General features: G+C 44.0%; 1 protein-coding gene across 2 annotated transcripts in view; it reads right to left on the reverse strand.

Annotated features, from left to right (window-relative positions):
* RDH10 (retinol dehydrogenase 10) overlaps positions 1–14,748 on the reverse strand; it is a 41,845-nt gene extending 27,097 nt beyond the window's left edge. The window contains exons 1-2 of one of the 2 annotated variants that reach the window (XM_073330817.1): positions 13,682–14,748; positions 12,280–12,515 (exon numbers count right to left, since the gene is read on the reverse strand). In XM_073330817.1, coding sequence (XP_073186918.1) covers positions 12,280–12,515; positions 13,682–13,973 — 528 coding nt within the window. In that variant the 5' untranslated portion in view covers positions 13,974–14,748. Of the gene's footprint in view, positions 1–12,279; positions 12,519–13,681 lie in introns of both variants that reach the window. The other variant, XM_073330816.1, reaches the window with a different exon arrangement.
* Between the last annotated feature and the right edge of the window lie 590 nt (positions 14,749–15,338).

Raw genomic sequence — 15,338 nt, forward strand, 5'->3', positions numbered from 1 at the left:
CTATGCTCTGCTACAGGCTGGGGACTGACTGGCTAAGTGGCAGTTCTGCAGAAAAGAAGCTGGGGATTATAGTGGACGAGAAGCTGGATATGAATCAGCAGTGTGCCCTGAGGCTAATGGCATATTGGGCTGCATTAGTAGGAGTATTGCCAGCAGATAGAGTTAAGTGATTATTCCCCTCTATTCGGCGCTGGTGAGACCACACCTGGAGTACTGCATCCAGTTTTGGGCCCCCCCACTACAGAAAGGATGTGGACAAATTGGAGAGTCCAGCGGATGGCAACAAAAATTATTAAGGGGCTGGGGCACATGACTTATGAGGAGAGGCTGGGGGAACTGGGATTATTTAGTCTGCAGAAGAGAAAAGAGTGAGGGGGGAATTTGATAGCAGCTTTCAACTACCTGAAGGGGGGTTCCAAAGAGGATGGAGCTAGGCTGTTCTCAGTGGTGGCAGATGACAGAACAAGGAGCAATGGTCTCAAGTTGCAGCGCGGGAGGTCTAGGCTGGATATTAGGAAAAACTATTTCACTAGAAGGGTGGTGAAGCACTGGAATGGGTTACCTAGGCAAGTGAGGGAATCTCCATTCTTAGAGGTTTCAAAGGCCCAGCTTGACGAAGCACTCTCTCGGATGATTTAGTTGGGGTTGGTCCTGCTTTGAGCAGGGAGTTGGACTAGATGACCACCTGAGGTTTCTTCCAAACCCTAATCTTCTAGGATTCTAAAGAGAGATGGAGAGACTGGAAAGGAAAAAAAAATTGAGGCATGTATCATTGATTCCCATGCTAAAGGACCTAGAAAGGTTAGAAATACGCAAGCCACCACAAAGTGATTCACTTGAAAAATGCAAGTGAAGTCAAGGGAAGAAAGTTGTTCTAAACACAATATTGAATGGAATAGAGAAACCTGCAAGGCAATAATGCCCTAAGGACTATAAAACTGGATTGTCCAAATTTGCAGGGCTAAAAATGCAAGTGATTGGGCAGGTGAACACAGCCTCCATGTTCCTCAAATTTGTTTAACCGAAGTAACTGGAGGGGCTGGAGAGACTGTATTATAAAAGAATGAGAGCTAAACTATATGGTGTGGCTAAACAGAAGCAGGCAAACTACGGCCTGCGGGTCACATCCGGCCCATGGGACCATCCTGCCCAGCCCTTGAGCTCCTGGCCGGGTAGGACAGTCCCCAGCCCCTCCCCCGCTGTCCCCCCCTCTGCGCCTGCCCACCTCCCAGGCTTTCCAATAAGCCTGTTCTGCCGCTCTGAGTGGCATGGTAAGGGAGGGGGGTTTGGATAAGGGGCAGGAGATCCCGGGGAGGTAGTCAGGGGGTGGTTGGATGGGAGGTGGGGGGGCAGTTAGGGACAGGGATCAGGGCAGTCAGGGGGGATTGGATAGGGGTTGGGGTCCCAGGAGGGGGCAGTCAGGGGACAAGGAGCAGGGGGGTGGTTGGATGGGTCAGGGATTCTGAGGGGGGCAGGAAGTGGGAGGGGGCAAATAGGGGGCAGGGGCCAGGCTGTTTGGGGAGGCACAGCCTTCCCTACCTGGTCCTCCATACTGTTTCGCAATGCCAATGTGGCCCTCAGGCCAAAAAGTTTGCCCATCCCTGGGCTAAAGCACACTAAAAAGGAGAGCAAACACTGATGTGCAGAATTTTTGGTACCATGTGGGGCATAATCCTAGTCACATCATAACTGATCTACCTTTACTCAAAGCACATAAACAGGCCACTCGTTTCAGAGAGGTGTGCTGTGATCATTTGCTTATAATATCATTAATCTGATATCTCAAGTATTTGTAAAATAAAACCAGATGTGTTGTGGAGTGTATTTTTAATTTACCAACAATCAAGACATTGAAACAGCATTGATCCATTCAGTCAATGGTAGCTGGATTTTGCTCACATGAGATTTCACACCTCAATGATGTTGCACAGTAAAGAGTATACAAGTCCCAAAACATGCTAAATATGTTTAGTCATACACTTAATGATCAAATCTACTTTCATATGTAGTTACAGCTTGACTAATATAATTAAGTACTGCTAATTCTAAGTGGAAAGACAAATGTCAATGAAGGGAAGTCTTCCCCCTTTTCCCTTACCAACAACCTTCTGCAATGGGAGATGGCATTTCACTTTTGAATGAAGCAGATAAAAAAGTCCTACTAAGAAGAAGAATTAAGTTAGGGGACCATTTTAAAGGGGAAAGTAGATATCAGCAAGTCTGAATGTGTAAGCATGGTTTCATGAGAACCAACCAGGTAGCTGCTTGATGAGCACTCTCCACTGCCACAAAGACAACCCAGTTTTGTTTTCTAATACTCTGCCGCCTGTGGATGAGAATCTTCTGTTCCAAACTTTCATCAGGACAATGTATTCCCCAGTCACATGAAAGCCATGTACTCTACCTTTGTATCCAAGTGTTTCCCTAAAGCAGTGAAAAAACTAATCATATATTGCTAGTGAGGATGAGGCCCCACACCGGGAAAGACTACAATAATTATGTCTGAGGTTCTCCTGCTTCCCCAAATTCTCAACTGCTAATCCTATAATTTCTCTGATGCCCTTGTTCAGATATTGTTTATTTTGCTGATTCTTTCCATAAGAGACAGGGATTTAAATTCCCTCTGATCATTCATCCAGGACCAGTGCTTAAGAAGAGATTACAGATTCTGAAAACATTCATATGATTTGCTGAAGTGTTTGTAGCCTTGACAGGTCATGGGAGACCTGAAAGTCTGACTCCTACTGTCTTACTTCCTTATGACATACTCCAGTTCCAATTCCAGCTTTATTTTAGCATCTGGTAGAGCCATGAGCCACTACAATTAGATAAATAAATACATTTGTTAGTCTGTAAGGTGCCACAAGAACTCCTTCTTGTTTTTGTTGATACAAACTAACATGACTACCCCTCTGAAACTTAAAATTAGATTAATACTCTATTCCTGAGGTTCTCAGAATGGCATGTCACAGACCACATCTTAACAGATATAGGCTTCAGGAATACCTCCCCTTTGATATGCAGTTGTTAACTAGTCTGAGACACTTGCAATTGTTTACATGGAATATTAGAAAACCAGTACATTCTCTATGCATTTTCTCCATCTTCATATAATTTAACAGCTGGAGACCAGGGTAAACCAAATAATCCACCAGCTGTCCATAGACCACAACCCACTACTTAGAGACCACCAATAGTTCCTAGGCCAGTTTGAGAATCATTGCTGTCTACCACGTCAATAGACCAAACTTCAAACTTCTTCCAATTTGTGTAGGACATTCATTTCTAGCATTTGTGGTCTGAAATAGCAATTGCTGAAGTCATATCATAATTGAAATGGGGAAAAAGCAAGATATTAATCTGAATGGCAGTTTCATATCTGTCATAACTCACTGGAGCTACCATCAAATGTTTTATACCACAAGAAAGCAAGAATGTTACTAGTCCTGCTGATTCACAAGATATTGAAGCTTAAAGTTTACAGTGGCCATCCAATTGCCAGTGCTGTTTTGCCCCAGTGCAGGACTAAGTATAGCAAGTTCCAGACCAATGCGATTTTCAGCCTCTGATGTAAGAGCAACAGTGTTGTGTCTGCATTTAAAAAAAAAAAAAAGGATTAATCACTGCAGGATCAGTGAAAAGGCCCTAGTACACATGGGAAAGCTTGTGACCAGGAGGTTTGGTGATATGTTCAAAGGCTGTTTTCAAAACACTTATTAGCTGCCTTGATAGAAGCATTCTTAATTAAAGACAGAAGCAAACTTCTATGGATCATTTTGTTTATGCACCACAGTATACAAACTACAAGTTTATTATCACAGAGGTCTGATGATACTAGAGAACAGAAAACCACAACTGAACAGACAGCATCAATGGACTTCAGGGAGTAGTGTTCTGTAACATCTGTACCACACCTAGAGTTGAGTAGTGGATAACAGTTCTGGAATTCAATTATGCATGCTTGAATTTGCATGATCTGTATACAAGGCAAAATTCAGAAGGGCTTTTTCACAGAACTAAGACTTTTTTGCACTCAACATGGTTAGCTATGCTTGCCAACTGTTCAAGTGAAATGATATATGGTCTGAAAAGTCATCTTTGTCTTGACCATGTCAAGAATGCTGCCACACACACTCCCTTCTATAACCTTGGATTAAGCATATAAATAGGCACTGAGGGTTTTTAAATTTGTTTATTTTTAAAGAATCACACAGAAGGACCTTCAGCTCCACGAAGACAGATGATTGCTGGGGGCCTGTGATAATAATTCTAGAAGTATTCAAAAAAGACTAATGCAAGATAAATAGACATCCTGTGTACTGTTTCTAGTGGCAAAAAGAAAAGGAGTACTTGTGGCACCTTAGAGACTAACCAATTTATTTGAGCATGAGCTTTCGTGAGCTACAGCTCACTTCATCGGTGAAGTGAGCTATAGCTCACGAAAGCTCATGCTCAAATAAATTGGTTAGTCTCTAAGGTGCCACAAGTACTCCTTTTCTTTTTGCGAATACAGACTAACACGGCTGTTACTCTGAAACCTGTTTCTAGTGGATGTCTGCCTGCCTGCAAATTTATATGGTGACAATTTGATTGTCCTCCACAGAAGACTACACAAGATTCATACAGACTGCAAAACAACGTACAGTTGAAAGAAAAAAGCTTTACTGCAAGACAGCTCTATTGACTACTCAAGCTCCAGAGATAAAAGTCCAGCAAATCTAAAGAAAAAACCGTTCTCATTAAGACCTATTTTCCATCCTTGAAGGATGTTGTTTTCCAAACTACATTTCCTGAAGATGAAGAGATAGAAGCTTAATTAATTTCCCTATTTGAAAGTGTTTTCTTGAGAGTCACAAATGGTAATAGTACTTACAGAATCTCGAATCCTCCCATTGCTATGGCTAAGGCCAGGTCTACAGTAAAAAGGTAGGTCAACCCAGCTACGACTTTCAGGGATGTGAAAATCCACATTCCCCACCCCAAGCAATGTTGTTAAGAAGACCTAACCTCCAGTGTAGGCAGCACTAGATTCATGGAAGAATTCTGCTGTTGACCTAGCAATTGCCTCTCCGAGAGGTAGATTAACCACAGTGACAGGAGAACCCCTCCCATCAGTGTAGGTAGTGTCTACACTGAAGCACTACAGCGCAGCAACTGCAGTTGTGCCACTGCAGTGTTTACAGTGAAGATGAAGTCTGAGAATGTTACTGGGGCTTCTCTAGAGATGTTGCCAAGTAGCACAATACACACTGTGTGCATGTAAGCCATGTGGACTGAAGAATGACAGAGAATGGGACTCAGTGCTGTGTTGGTGAAGTTTGAGAAGAGCGTCCAACAGCTGCTTAAGAGCTACTACAGATGGCCAAGAGCTCCACAGGCAAGAAAGCTCTCTGCTAGCATCTGTTGGAGAGCAAGGAGAGTTGACTGAATGGGCAGGGCCTTATTCGCATGTGTGTTATGTGAAGGTTTGGGGCATTTTGATAAATGTTAAGTTTTGCATTGGGGGCAGTTAAATGCAATTGACCTTGCTGGGAAATAACACAGCTGTCCAACACGTTGGGTAAGGAAACCTGGACTAAGCTACAGGAAGAGGAAAGAGACTCCTGCTTGTTACTCAGAGGGCCTCTGTGGTGGTGAGGAGTTTGTCAAGAGTCCTAGATCCCTCCCTAACAGCTAAGCTGAGACTGTTGGATAGTGCAGAGTGATGGCAGCTTCGATGGAGTAGAGGCAGACAGGTAACAATGCAGAGCATTAGTGGCAGACAATGCAGAGCATTAGTGGCAGCAGCTGCATGGTGACCAGCAGTGCAGACTGGCAGAAGCAGCAGCAGCTTCTCCAAGGCAACGGACAGCTCAGAAGGGATGGACAGCACAGAGCAGCAGTAGAGCTAGGTAGCTTGGGCTGAAGTCACAGAGAAGGCAGCAGCCTACCCAATGGACTCTGGCACAGACCTCCCTATCCAACCCTTAAAGCTGAAATCATTATAACTGGGTTAGGTAATAAAACCCCCAGAGAAGCCAAGGCAGCACTGACCTGCTAGAATCCTTGGACTTCTCCAACCCAGGACACTTATCTGTGAGTGGGGAGGAGGGAAGTGGTCAGAACACATTAGCCATTTACAACGGCCAAAGGAGGACTGAGGTTGGGACTACTGTTAAGACCAATTCTTTCTGTTGTCTCTCCCCCCAACACACAACAAAGTTCTCTTTGCTATAACCCCTGCACTCAGTGCTTGTGAGTGGGGAAGAATTGCCCACTAGGGGCACCTAGTATGGTGTATATAGATTCCCCGGTTTCTGGGGGAGGTTCAAGCTGGTGTTAAGCATTTAAGGAAACCCCAGCCTAGAAAACTGAACCCAGCCCTTTTTGCTGCCATCAGCACCTGGCAGAAGGGTATCTATATGTCCTATATGACTGTAGTTTGCAGTATTCCAAGACTTTATCCAACAAAAGGACCAGAAAGAACATAGGAACACTTGCAAATACATAATTCTTTCAACTATCTTTGCTAGAATCCAGATTTCCTTTTGAGAGATTGGGTTAGTGACAAGACAAACATTAGATTTGAAAGAGCACCAGTTAGTCAAAGTCAGAGTTCCCCTAAGCCAAAGGCTCACTGAGTTGATGCAGTTAAGGGACACCAGTTTCAGAACCACTGGTACATAAGGGAGCGATGTGGCAAGCATCATATTCAACTGCCTTTAGCTACCCTAACCCAATGGATCAAGTACTCGTTTTGCAGCATGGTGAACTGGTGGTAGCTGTTCAGTGTGAGATTGAGTGAGACTCAAACCCATGACTTTCAGGATTTTAGCCCAGCACCTTAACTACTCAGCCACCACAATTCACCATAGTTAACAGTAATGCAATTTACCTGGCCATCACTCAAATGCTGTAGTAGGATACTATCGTAGCGGACACTATAGAAAAGCTTAAGATAATAATCTCTGAGGGCAAAGATGACCCATAATTAATTTAATTTAGTTACTAAACAGTATTGTTGGCAAAGCAGTTATATGCTTATTACCACGGACAGACACAACTGAACCATGGAACATGTTAAATGCACCCGTATTGGTCACTCACATAGTCCTCTCCACCCAACATGAAGCTTTCAGTCTCAAGAAGTTGTCACATTGTTATGGATCCCTCCAATGAACTATTCAGATGGCATTTCCAAGAGAACCAGAGTTTCTATAAGCCTGTTGATGTCCTTTGGGCCTAGTCAGATTATTATAGTTTGCTTTTTCATGACAGGGCAAGCCGTTTGCATAGGACACGGGATAGTTTTCCTACTGTAAAGGGTGCATTCCAAACTAACATCTCCTGTATTGCAGAGAAACATTTTTTGTGTTATTATAGAAGCACTAATATATTTAGCGAAGTCAAGAACCAAGACAACTGTTCACTCAGTACTCCAACATCATGTAAGCAGCCTAGCAAGTTAGGAAATGTCTAGGGACAGGGTATTTTGCCCAGATGTCAACTCCTTAATCAACTGACTCTAAGGTGGGGGAAAGGGGAGAAAAGTCAATTGTGATAGAAGCCAGGTCAGACCATACTTCTTCCCTCACACATTTGGAACAGAACTGGACTTGGTTCACTGTTAAAAGCAGGCAAATACTGCAAGTACTTTTAAGTAAGCGTCCCTTTTGCAGTCTTGTACTTCTGAGGACAAAGTTAGTTATTAGGAGCTGTAGATGCACTATTAAGACTACCTATATTTACCATTTTGAACACAAGTGTAACAGCTATTTAGCATCTCGACTGACTAGCATGTGCATTTAAAGGTAAACATACATAGTAAAAATACTAAAGAAATAAAAAAAAGTTCTGCGCCATAAGTCACTATGCACACAGCCCTCAAAACATTAAGCCAGGAATATTTGTAGACCTGCATATTTAAATATATATATGCACATTATTTATACATTTATATAAAGGTCATTTGAAATATGGCACATTTGTACATGATTATTTCAATGAGAAAATTTAGCTTAGGTCTCAACCTGAACAGTTATTAGAAAAAAGCAAGGTCTATAGCTAAAATATGGGCATTATTGAACAGTATTAAAATTTTCTAAAGATTGAACAAGACTGACGTAACAGTTTCAGTACTACAAGACACACCTGGATCACAAGCCTTTGGAAACCACTATAGGTAGTAGAGCAACTGCATGAGTATGCATTAGATTTATTAAACATTATGCAGTTTGTACTGGCTGGCTTTTAATTTCCTGAACAAAACATTTAACATAGGCTTTAGGCATTTCATAGAAAAGAATTCCCTGCTTGGGAAGGAGATAACTAATGAGAACTTTTCAGACAGTAGGTTCTCTTACCTGCTTACTATATCAATATAAATAAGTCTGTCAAAGATTTAGGCTCCAATTCCACAAAGACTTATATACATGTTTACACATGGAGTACTCATAGCACATAGTTAAGAATGTGTGAAAGTCTTTCCAAGGTAGGACCCTGTATAAAAATTCTGGAGAATACTCCAGAACTGGAGTTAAATGCTTTTGCTTCCCCCTTTTGGTTAGTCAAAGAGAAAGCTGATCTTCCTGTGATGGGCAAGATGCTATTCTTTTAGAAGAGGTAAGTTTAAGCTGAAAGTTTTGGAAAAATCCATACATGTCAGAAAAACAGCAGAATTACTACCAAACTGATCTCCCTCAGATTTGGATCTTAAAGATCTGTGCCACAGACCTTTAAGTCTTCAGATTCTAGTATTTTGTTATATTAGAGCATTTGTTCAAGAGTTTTCATTCTAGCAACAAGACCTAAAAAAGCTCCTAGTAGATACCAAATGTCTATGGATGTGGAAATAGCATAATCTTAATCATATATGTACTGGAAAAAGTCTCAAAAGAATCTGAAAGACTGTTCCAAGATGGATAATATGGGACAATATTTGACCAAAGATATACCACAAATAAGAAAGATTCCTATTTAGTGCAATTTCTTTTGTTGTTTATACACAGTCCCTCATTGCTGAGGCACTTGGGTGCCTATCAAGTATTGGTCTTTATTGTAAAACAAACAATCAAGTAATAGGAATGATCCAGTCATCAGTTAAAGAAGGCTAATCAAACAGATAAGTCTTGCATTGTGATCTGAAGTTTATCAAACCGAAGTTCTGGCTCATCATCACGGGGGGAGAAAAAGTCTGGGCGGAATTTAAGAGTAAATTCCTGGAACTGAACAACAGGGATGACTCAGTATATCATATCTACTGTAAGAGGGTGTAATGAGAAGAGTCATTACATTAACGTGCTGCAGCTTTATACACCTGTGGGCTACAAGTAGTGCAAGCTTTGTTCATACAGCAGCATACTTAGTGCCCCTTAATTTTCAATATCAGAAGCATTCTCGTTATCTGAAAACTGAATTACATGTATTCAGTACACATTGATAATTTTATTCAGTAAAGATTGCAATAGTTAGATACAGTGGTGACACATGCTATATAAAACTCCCATAGAAAGTACTATTCAAATCATGCATGTCAGTGAAATGAAAGGTATCTTTCGGCTGAGGCATGCCAACAAAGCTTTAGGCATTGCCAGTCTGTGACATGGTACAGCCTAGCTGGGTCACAACAGCAGATATGACATGCCTTTCACTCCCCACATGCTGGAAAAAGTAAATAGCTGCTAATACAAAATTAGAAGATTATTATTTGTTCAATTTACTTGCAGTTTTCAGATAAAAGTGTGCCCATTTCACTAATTTCGGAAGGATAATGCCAAAGTCATATTTTTCAGTTATTCATACACAGGTGCATTGAAACTTCAGAGTGTTGTTTGAGGAAGTGGGAAGAATTTCCTTTTATAATATTGTTTCAATTATTCTAAGTCACATGACAAGGAATGTGTTTTACTGTAATCCACTCATGGGTTTTTGGGACTAAACACCCTCCAAGGACAGTCATAAGTCTACACAAATGCTCTGGAGTACTAGGTTTTGCAGCTGTACCAGCAATTTAGCTGACATGGAAAAGTCTGATTTCATACATCTAGACACACTGTCCTAGTTAAAGTCAGCATTAACTTACACTAAAAAAAGAAAACCTGGCTCCAGATCTGGCTGTTTCAGATGGTATCTTATGAGTTAGTTTAAAAAAATAAAATAAAAAATAAAAGTAAAAAAAGTCCACCCACTTTTGGTCAAACCAGCCATTTGTGCGACCTGGAGAGGGAGGAGGACAGCTCTGCCAACACCAAAAACTGCCAAGCATCCCCTCACCTCACCTCCCCAAAAAAGCCAAAAACATAGGACACAGGCTGATCTGCTTGTATACTCCTTCTCTAGATCAAGAGGTCTTCAGTTAAATGAAGAGGGTGTTGATAGCTCCTTAAAAATTTTAGTGAATCCAAGTTCAGGAGACCCCCAGCACTGATCTTGCAGTAGCTTTAGCCTTTAGGCTAATGCAATGTACAACAAGCATTCCAATACAAAAAGTTTGACAGTAACTTCAGAGTTTGGAAGAAGTTTCCTTTTAAATGGAAAAATATCACAAAAATTGCTTAAGTCTAACTTTGTTTTCCTATAGCTGTTAGGAACTCAGCAAATATAAAATGTGTGCCTTAAAACAAGTTCTCTGAAACAATGCTGTAAATAAGTGTCTTGATTTACATGCCTGAGGGAAGAACAGCTGGAGAATCTAGGAACCTCCCATATTTTAATGTACAATGATGTCATAACTGAGTTTCCAAGAAGTCTAAGTTTTGTATTTAAATCATATCTTAAAAGCACAACAAGAACTCTCATTAAACCTAGTGAATATCCCTGCTTTTGTAAGCATCAGTTGGATTTACTGCATTTTATCAAAAAGAAAAGGAGTACTTGTAGCACCTTAGAGACTAACAAATTTATCTGAGCATAAGCTTTCGTGAGCTACAGCTCACTTCATTGGATGCATGCAGTGGTTGCATCCAATGAAGTGAACTGTAGCTCATGAAAGCTTATGCTCAAATAAATTTGTTAATCTCTAAAGTGCCACAAGTACTCCTTTTCTTTTTGCAGATACAGACTAATACGGCTGCTACTCTGAAACCTGCATTTTATCAGTGGACTGTACAGAGCTTTTGGATCTTGTTGGAGTTCAAAAGATATTTTAAAACTTTTCAAGTTTCCTGTAAATGCATATTTTCAGAGTTAAGTCTCCAAACACAGTATCTGATGTGCACTGAAGTTTAAATATGCTTTATAGACAAGTTCTACAATACTTGGGAAAAAGTTAGACTGCTCTGCCATTAAGTGTTTCCCAGTGTTGATCTGAAGGGGCTCCTTTAGGGTTATGAAACAGCATTTAACTCCTATGTTAAAAAGTTACAGTAAACAGGCATGTGAAGTTTCTGTACACCATGTATTTCACAAGATTTTAATATTACACATGCAGGAATAATTTACCAGGCATCTGCTGAAGTAGATTTCAGATTGCTTAATTCTTTAACTGTTTTGGAAGTATATTTCATAACCTTATTTCAGGGACCAAAGGACAGTTCTAATGCCATGGACTTAGTCTGACAGCTAATGCAGGCCCAGTGTGTATCATGCCTGGCTTTAACATTCTAGTTTATATAACTCTGTTGAAATGAGTACCAAGAAGAAAAAAAAAGAGCAACAAAATTCAGTGAGAATATGACTATGTAGCTTAAGTTTTTCATTTAGCATTCGTCAGTTACTAAAACAACATCACCACACAAGAATCCATGTAGCTCTATTTTACTACTAATGGTTTACTCTGGAGAACGAATTATAATTACAAATATGCAAGATTTCTGATAAAGACCTTCTAGTTTGATTTTCCTTCGAGGTTCTCTTCTCCTCCCTGCCAAGTCTTCAAAAGTTACAGCTTCCCTTACAGCCAACTTTAGCTACATCTCAGACAGGGCTTTTAAGAAATATTTAAGTATCTTTTGAGAAATCGGTGAATCAATACTATAGCATCAAGTGTTATCTTAAAGTTGCTAAAATGCCAGTACAAGGCTACAAAAAGTATTAACTGAAAGCAGTAGACAAGACTATTCAGAAGTTGTTCATACAGAAAATGTTATACTGAAAGTCATGTAAAACATTGATTTTACAATTAAATAGTTGGTACAAAAACTATTTCTTCTCCCCTTGCCACTCTCCAACCCTATTGGGTAGTAATCCAAAAGAGTAGTAGATTGTATGTAAAAGTGCAAAGTCATATACAAAACTAAGTGACAGAACACCCTTCCCCAAATAAACTGAACAAAAGTGAAGCATAAACAAATGTATAGTTACCCAGAAGTGTGCATGGCAGTTAACCATCATGGTCCTTTCAATAAGCTCATCAGGACACTCTAGGAGATGGTGCCCAGACACCACACCAGCATTGTTAACCAGGACTGAAACCTCTCCAACCTCTTGGCGGACCCTCTCAGCTGTCAAGTAGACATTCTCTCTCTTGCTCACATCACAGGTATATGTATAAACCTGCAAGTTGCAGTGGGGCAACACCTCTTCTTCACCATCTCCAGCTGCTAAGGAATCCAGAATAGAAAGGTTACATTCTCAATTAGACCTCAACCTTCAGGTAAAAAGTCACAAAGCAGAAAGAGAGTAAACACTCCTCCATTACACTTTAAGAGTTCTATTTACTTTGGCATCATCACAGTAAACAAACACTATATTTACTGTTCCTGCATGAAAAAGGCTCCAGCTGTCTGAATCAAAGGTTATACTGATGAAAATGGTCTGTGCTCTTCCACTCATGAAACTCTCTTCCTAGCAAGGAATACAAGCACACAAACCCCACTCCTTCCTGGGTGGTCAGATATGAGTGATTGCGGGTGTGGGATGAAACTCTTGCTTACAGCTGGGTTTGTAGGACAATGAAAAATCCAACCTGGTTTAAGTCACAAACCATGTCCCTGGTCACCATCAGACAGTGTGGTCAGGAAATACACAAGTACTAAAGAATCCCAGAAATACCCCCTCTGGATGTTCAGCTCTAACTACCATTTTTCCTTTCCTGGCAGGAGGACTACCACTGTGAAAATGCAAGTGATTTTCTTGTAAACATGTCATTTAGCTACCCTTCCTGAAGCAGGTGAAAGATAGTTTTATGGGAAGTTAGGAGGAAGCTGTACAAAAATAATAGCATGGCAATACTAGAGCCCCGCAGAAGCCATCTCCAGAAATGCCCCCTCCCACGAAATACTCCCCACACATTATAAACTGGGTACTTCCCCCTCACCAGGGGTGCTGAAACAATTTTTTATGTGGGCACTGAGAGCCATTGAACCAAACTGTAAACCCTGTATATGATGGAAACCACTTCAAGCCAGGGGCTGTGGCAGCATGCCCAGCACACCTAGTTCCAGCACCTATGCACCTCACCCCTTGCTGAGCACCATCAGGTGTAGCACCATCCTTCTGCCCCCCAAAAGACAGGCTGGCAGGAAGGTAGGACCACTGCCTCATGGGAGGCTAACCCAGTAAGAGTCCACTATCCCAGAGCCACACTGTCCCCAGATCTCAGGCAGTGGGCTGTTCCTGTAGTCCCTACATTTACTGGGGGGAGGAAAAACGAAAAGAAGGGGAGGCGGCGGAGATAAAACATGTATTAGATCTATATCAGGAACACAAAATAGATCAGCATATAGACCCAGTACATCCTGCCTGAGGTAGGCAGCGCAGTTACCTTGCTGGGCAGCGGCAGCCGCCTCCTCGGAGATCTCACGGTAAATGTGGCGCACCATGCCTGCCGTCTCCTCATTGCTCTGAGTATTGATGTCCCACAGCACCAGCAGCGCCCGGCGCCGGGCAAACTCCAGGGCGAAGAGGCGGCCCAGGCCGCTGCCTGCCCCAGTGATGAGGCACACCTGCCCCGCCACACTCTTCTCCTTGGGCCTCACCAGCCACTTGGCCGCAGCCAGCACGAAAGCCCAGAGCACTTTGAAAGTGACTACGAAGAACTCCAGCAGGATGTTCATGCTTGCAGCGCTGTCCCCCAAGGGCTCAGCTACAGTCCCCGCTGCCTACCGCGGGAAGGGGCGTCTCCGGTGCCCTGGTACAGGGGAACCTGCCTGCTCTGTGCGCCAAAGGGTCCCGCAGCCGCTCTCCAGAGAGCGGAGAAAAGCCGTGCGGAGCGCAATGAACTTAAGGGACACCGGCAACCGTGGCACAGTCGAGCAAGGGGCCGTGCAAAGCTTCCCCTCAGCAGCCAGAGGAAAGCAGCAGCGTAGGCACCCACTACCCCCAACACTAAGCACTGCCCAGGCACCACACTGCCTGCAGGCACCTGGGGCTGCTACTGCCTGGGAACCGCGGAGCTCGCCGCCTCCTCTGGCTGCTCGGGAGCCGCCGTGCCTGCAGCGCTGGCTACAGGGCTGAGGGCAGGGAGACTTTAAAGAGGAACAAGCGTCCTCTGCGCTACCCGATTTCCTTCCCCGAGGGCGGCAGCTCCCCGCCGAACGCCGGCCAGCAAGTTCAGCCACCCAATCGAGCCGCCCTAAGTTTGCCGACACAGCCGGGGCTGGCTCCCTCCTCGCTGCCGCTCGCACTGCCTGAGGAGAAGCTATCACTAGCGCAGGGTGAGGGGCCACCTCCACCGCTCAGCCAGGGAACGAGGCGCCGGGTTTCCCTCTCCTGCGCCCCTGCCTCGCTCCCTCCTCCGGCGCTCTGCACCCCGCCACTGGTTGGAAGGGAGCATCTCCACGCTCCGCGCGCTATATACCCACGGCTGGGAAACGGGTCCCCTCCCCCACCCCATCCCCAGGCCCTCCCCCAGCCCAGCCCCCTCTGCATTCCCAGATCTTCCCCCAGCCCATTTCCGCCTCCACAGCACCCGCCAGCACGGCCCCACCCCTTCCTCGCCGCCAGGCCCCACCAGGTCCCCTGGTGCCCCGCCAGCCCCTCTCCGTGCGCTCCCCACCCCATCTCCTCCCACACCGGGCCCAGCCACCGCCGTCACGGGGAGTCGGTGGGATCCGCCCCTGCACGCCGGGCCCCGCCCCGGCGGGCCCAGACCCAGCAACAACTCCGCCGTGGTCCCACCACCTCCCCGCGGCCAGCCCAGAGCCGCTCTCCGCCGCTGCCTGAGGCACAGGCGGCGCCTCGCTCGGCGATACGCGCCCAAGCCCCAGCCACTCACACCTCTCCCCCCGGCCCGCGCCGCTCAGCGGGACTTCCGGTCCCGCTTGCTGCCAGGCGACACAAGACACATCTCTCCACGGCGGGGACCTCGCGGTTGGGTTAGAAACTGTCCTCCAAACCTTCCAGCTAGAGGAGGGAACGGGAAAGGGACTACATGTCCCAGAATGCAAAGCGGCTCCCTTAGTCTACAGGTCCCAGAGTGT

The sequence above is a fragment of the Lepidochelys kempii genome, chromosome 2, assembly GCF_965140265.1.
Source record: "Lepidochelys kempii isolate rLepKem1 chromosome 2, rLepKem1.hap2, whole genome shotgun sequence".
NCBI classification, from domain to species: Eukaryota; Metazoa; Chordata; order Testudines; family Cheloniidae; genus Lepidochelys; species Lepidochelys kempii.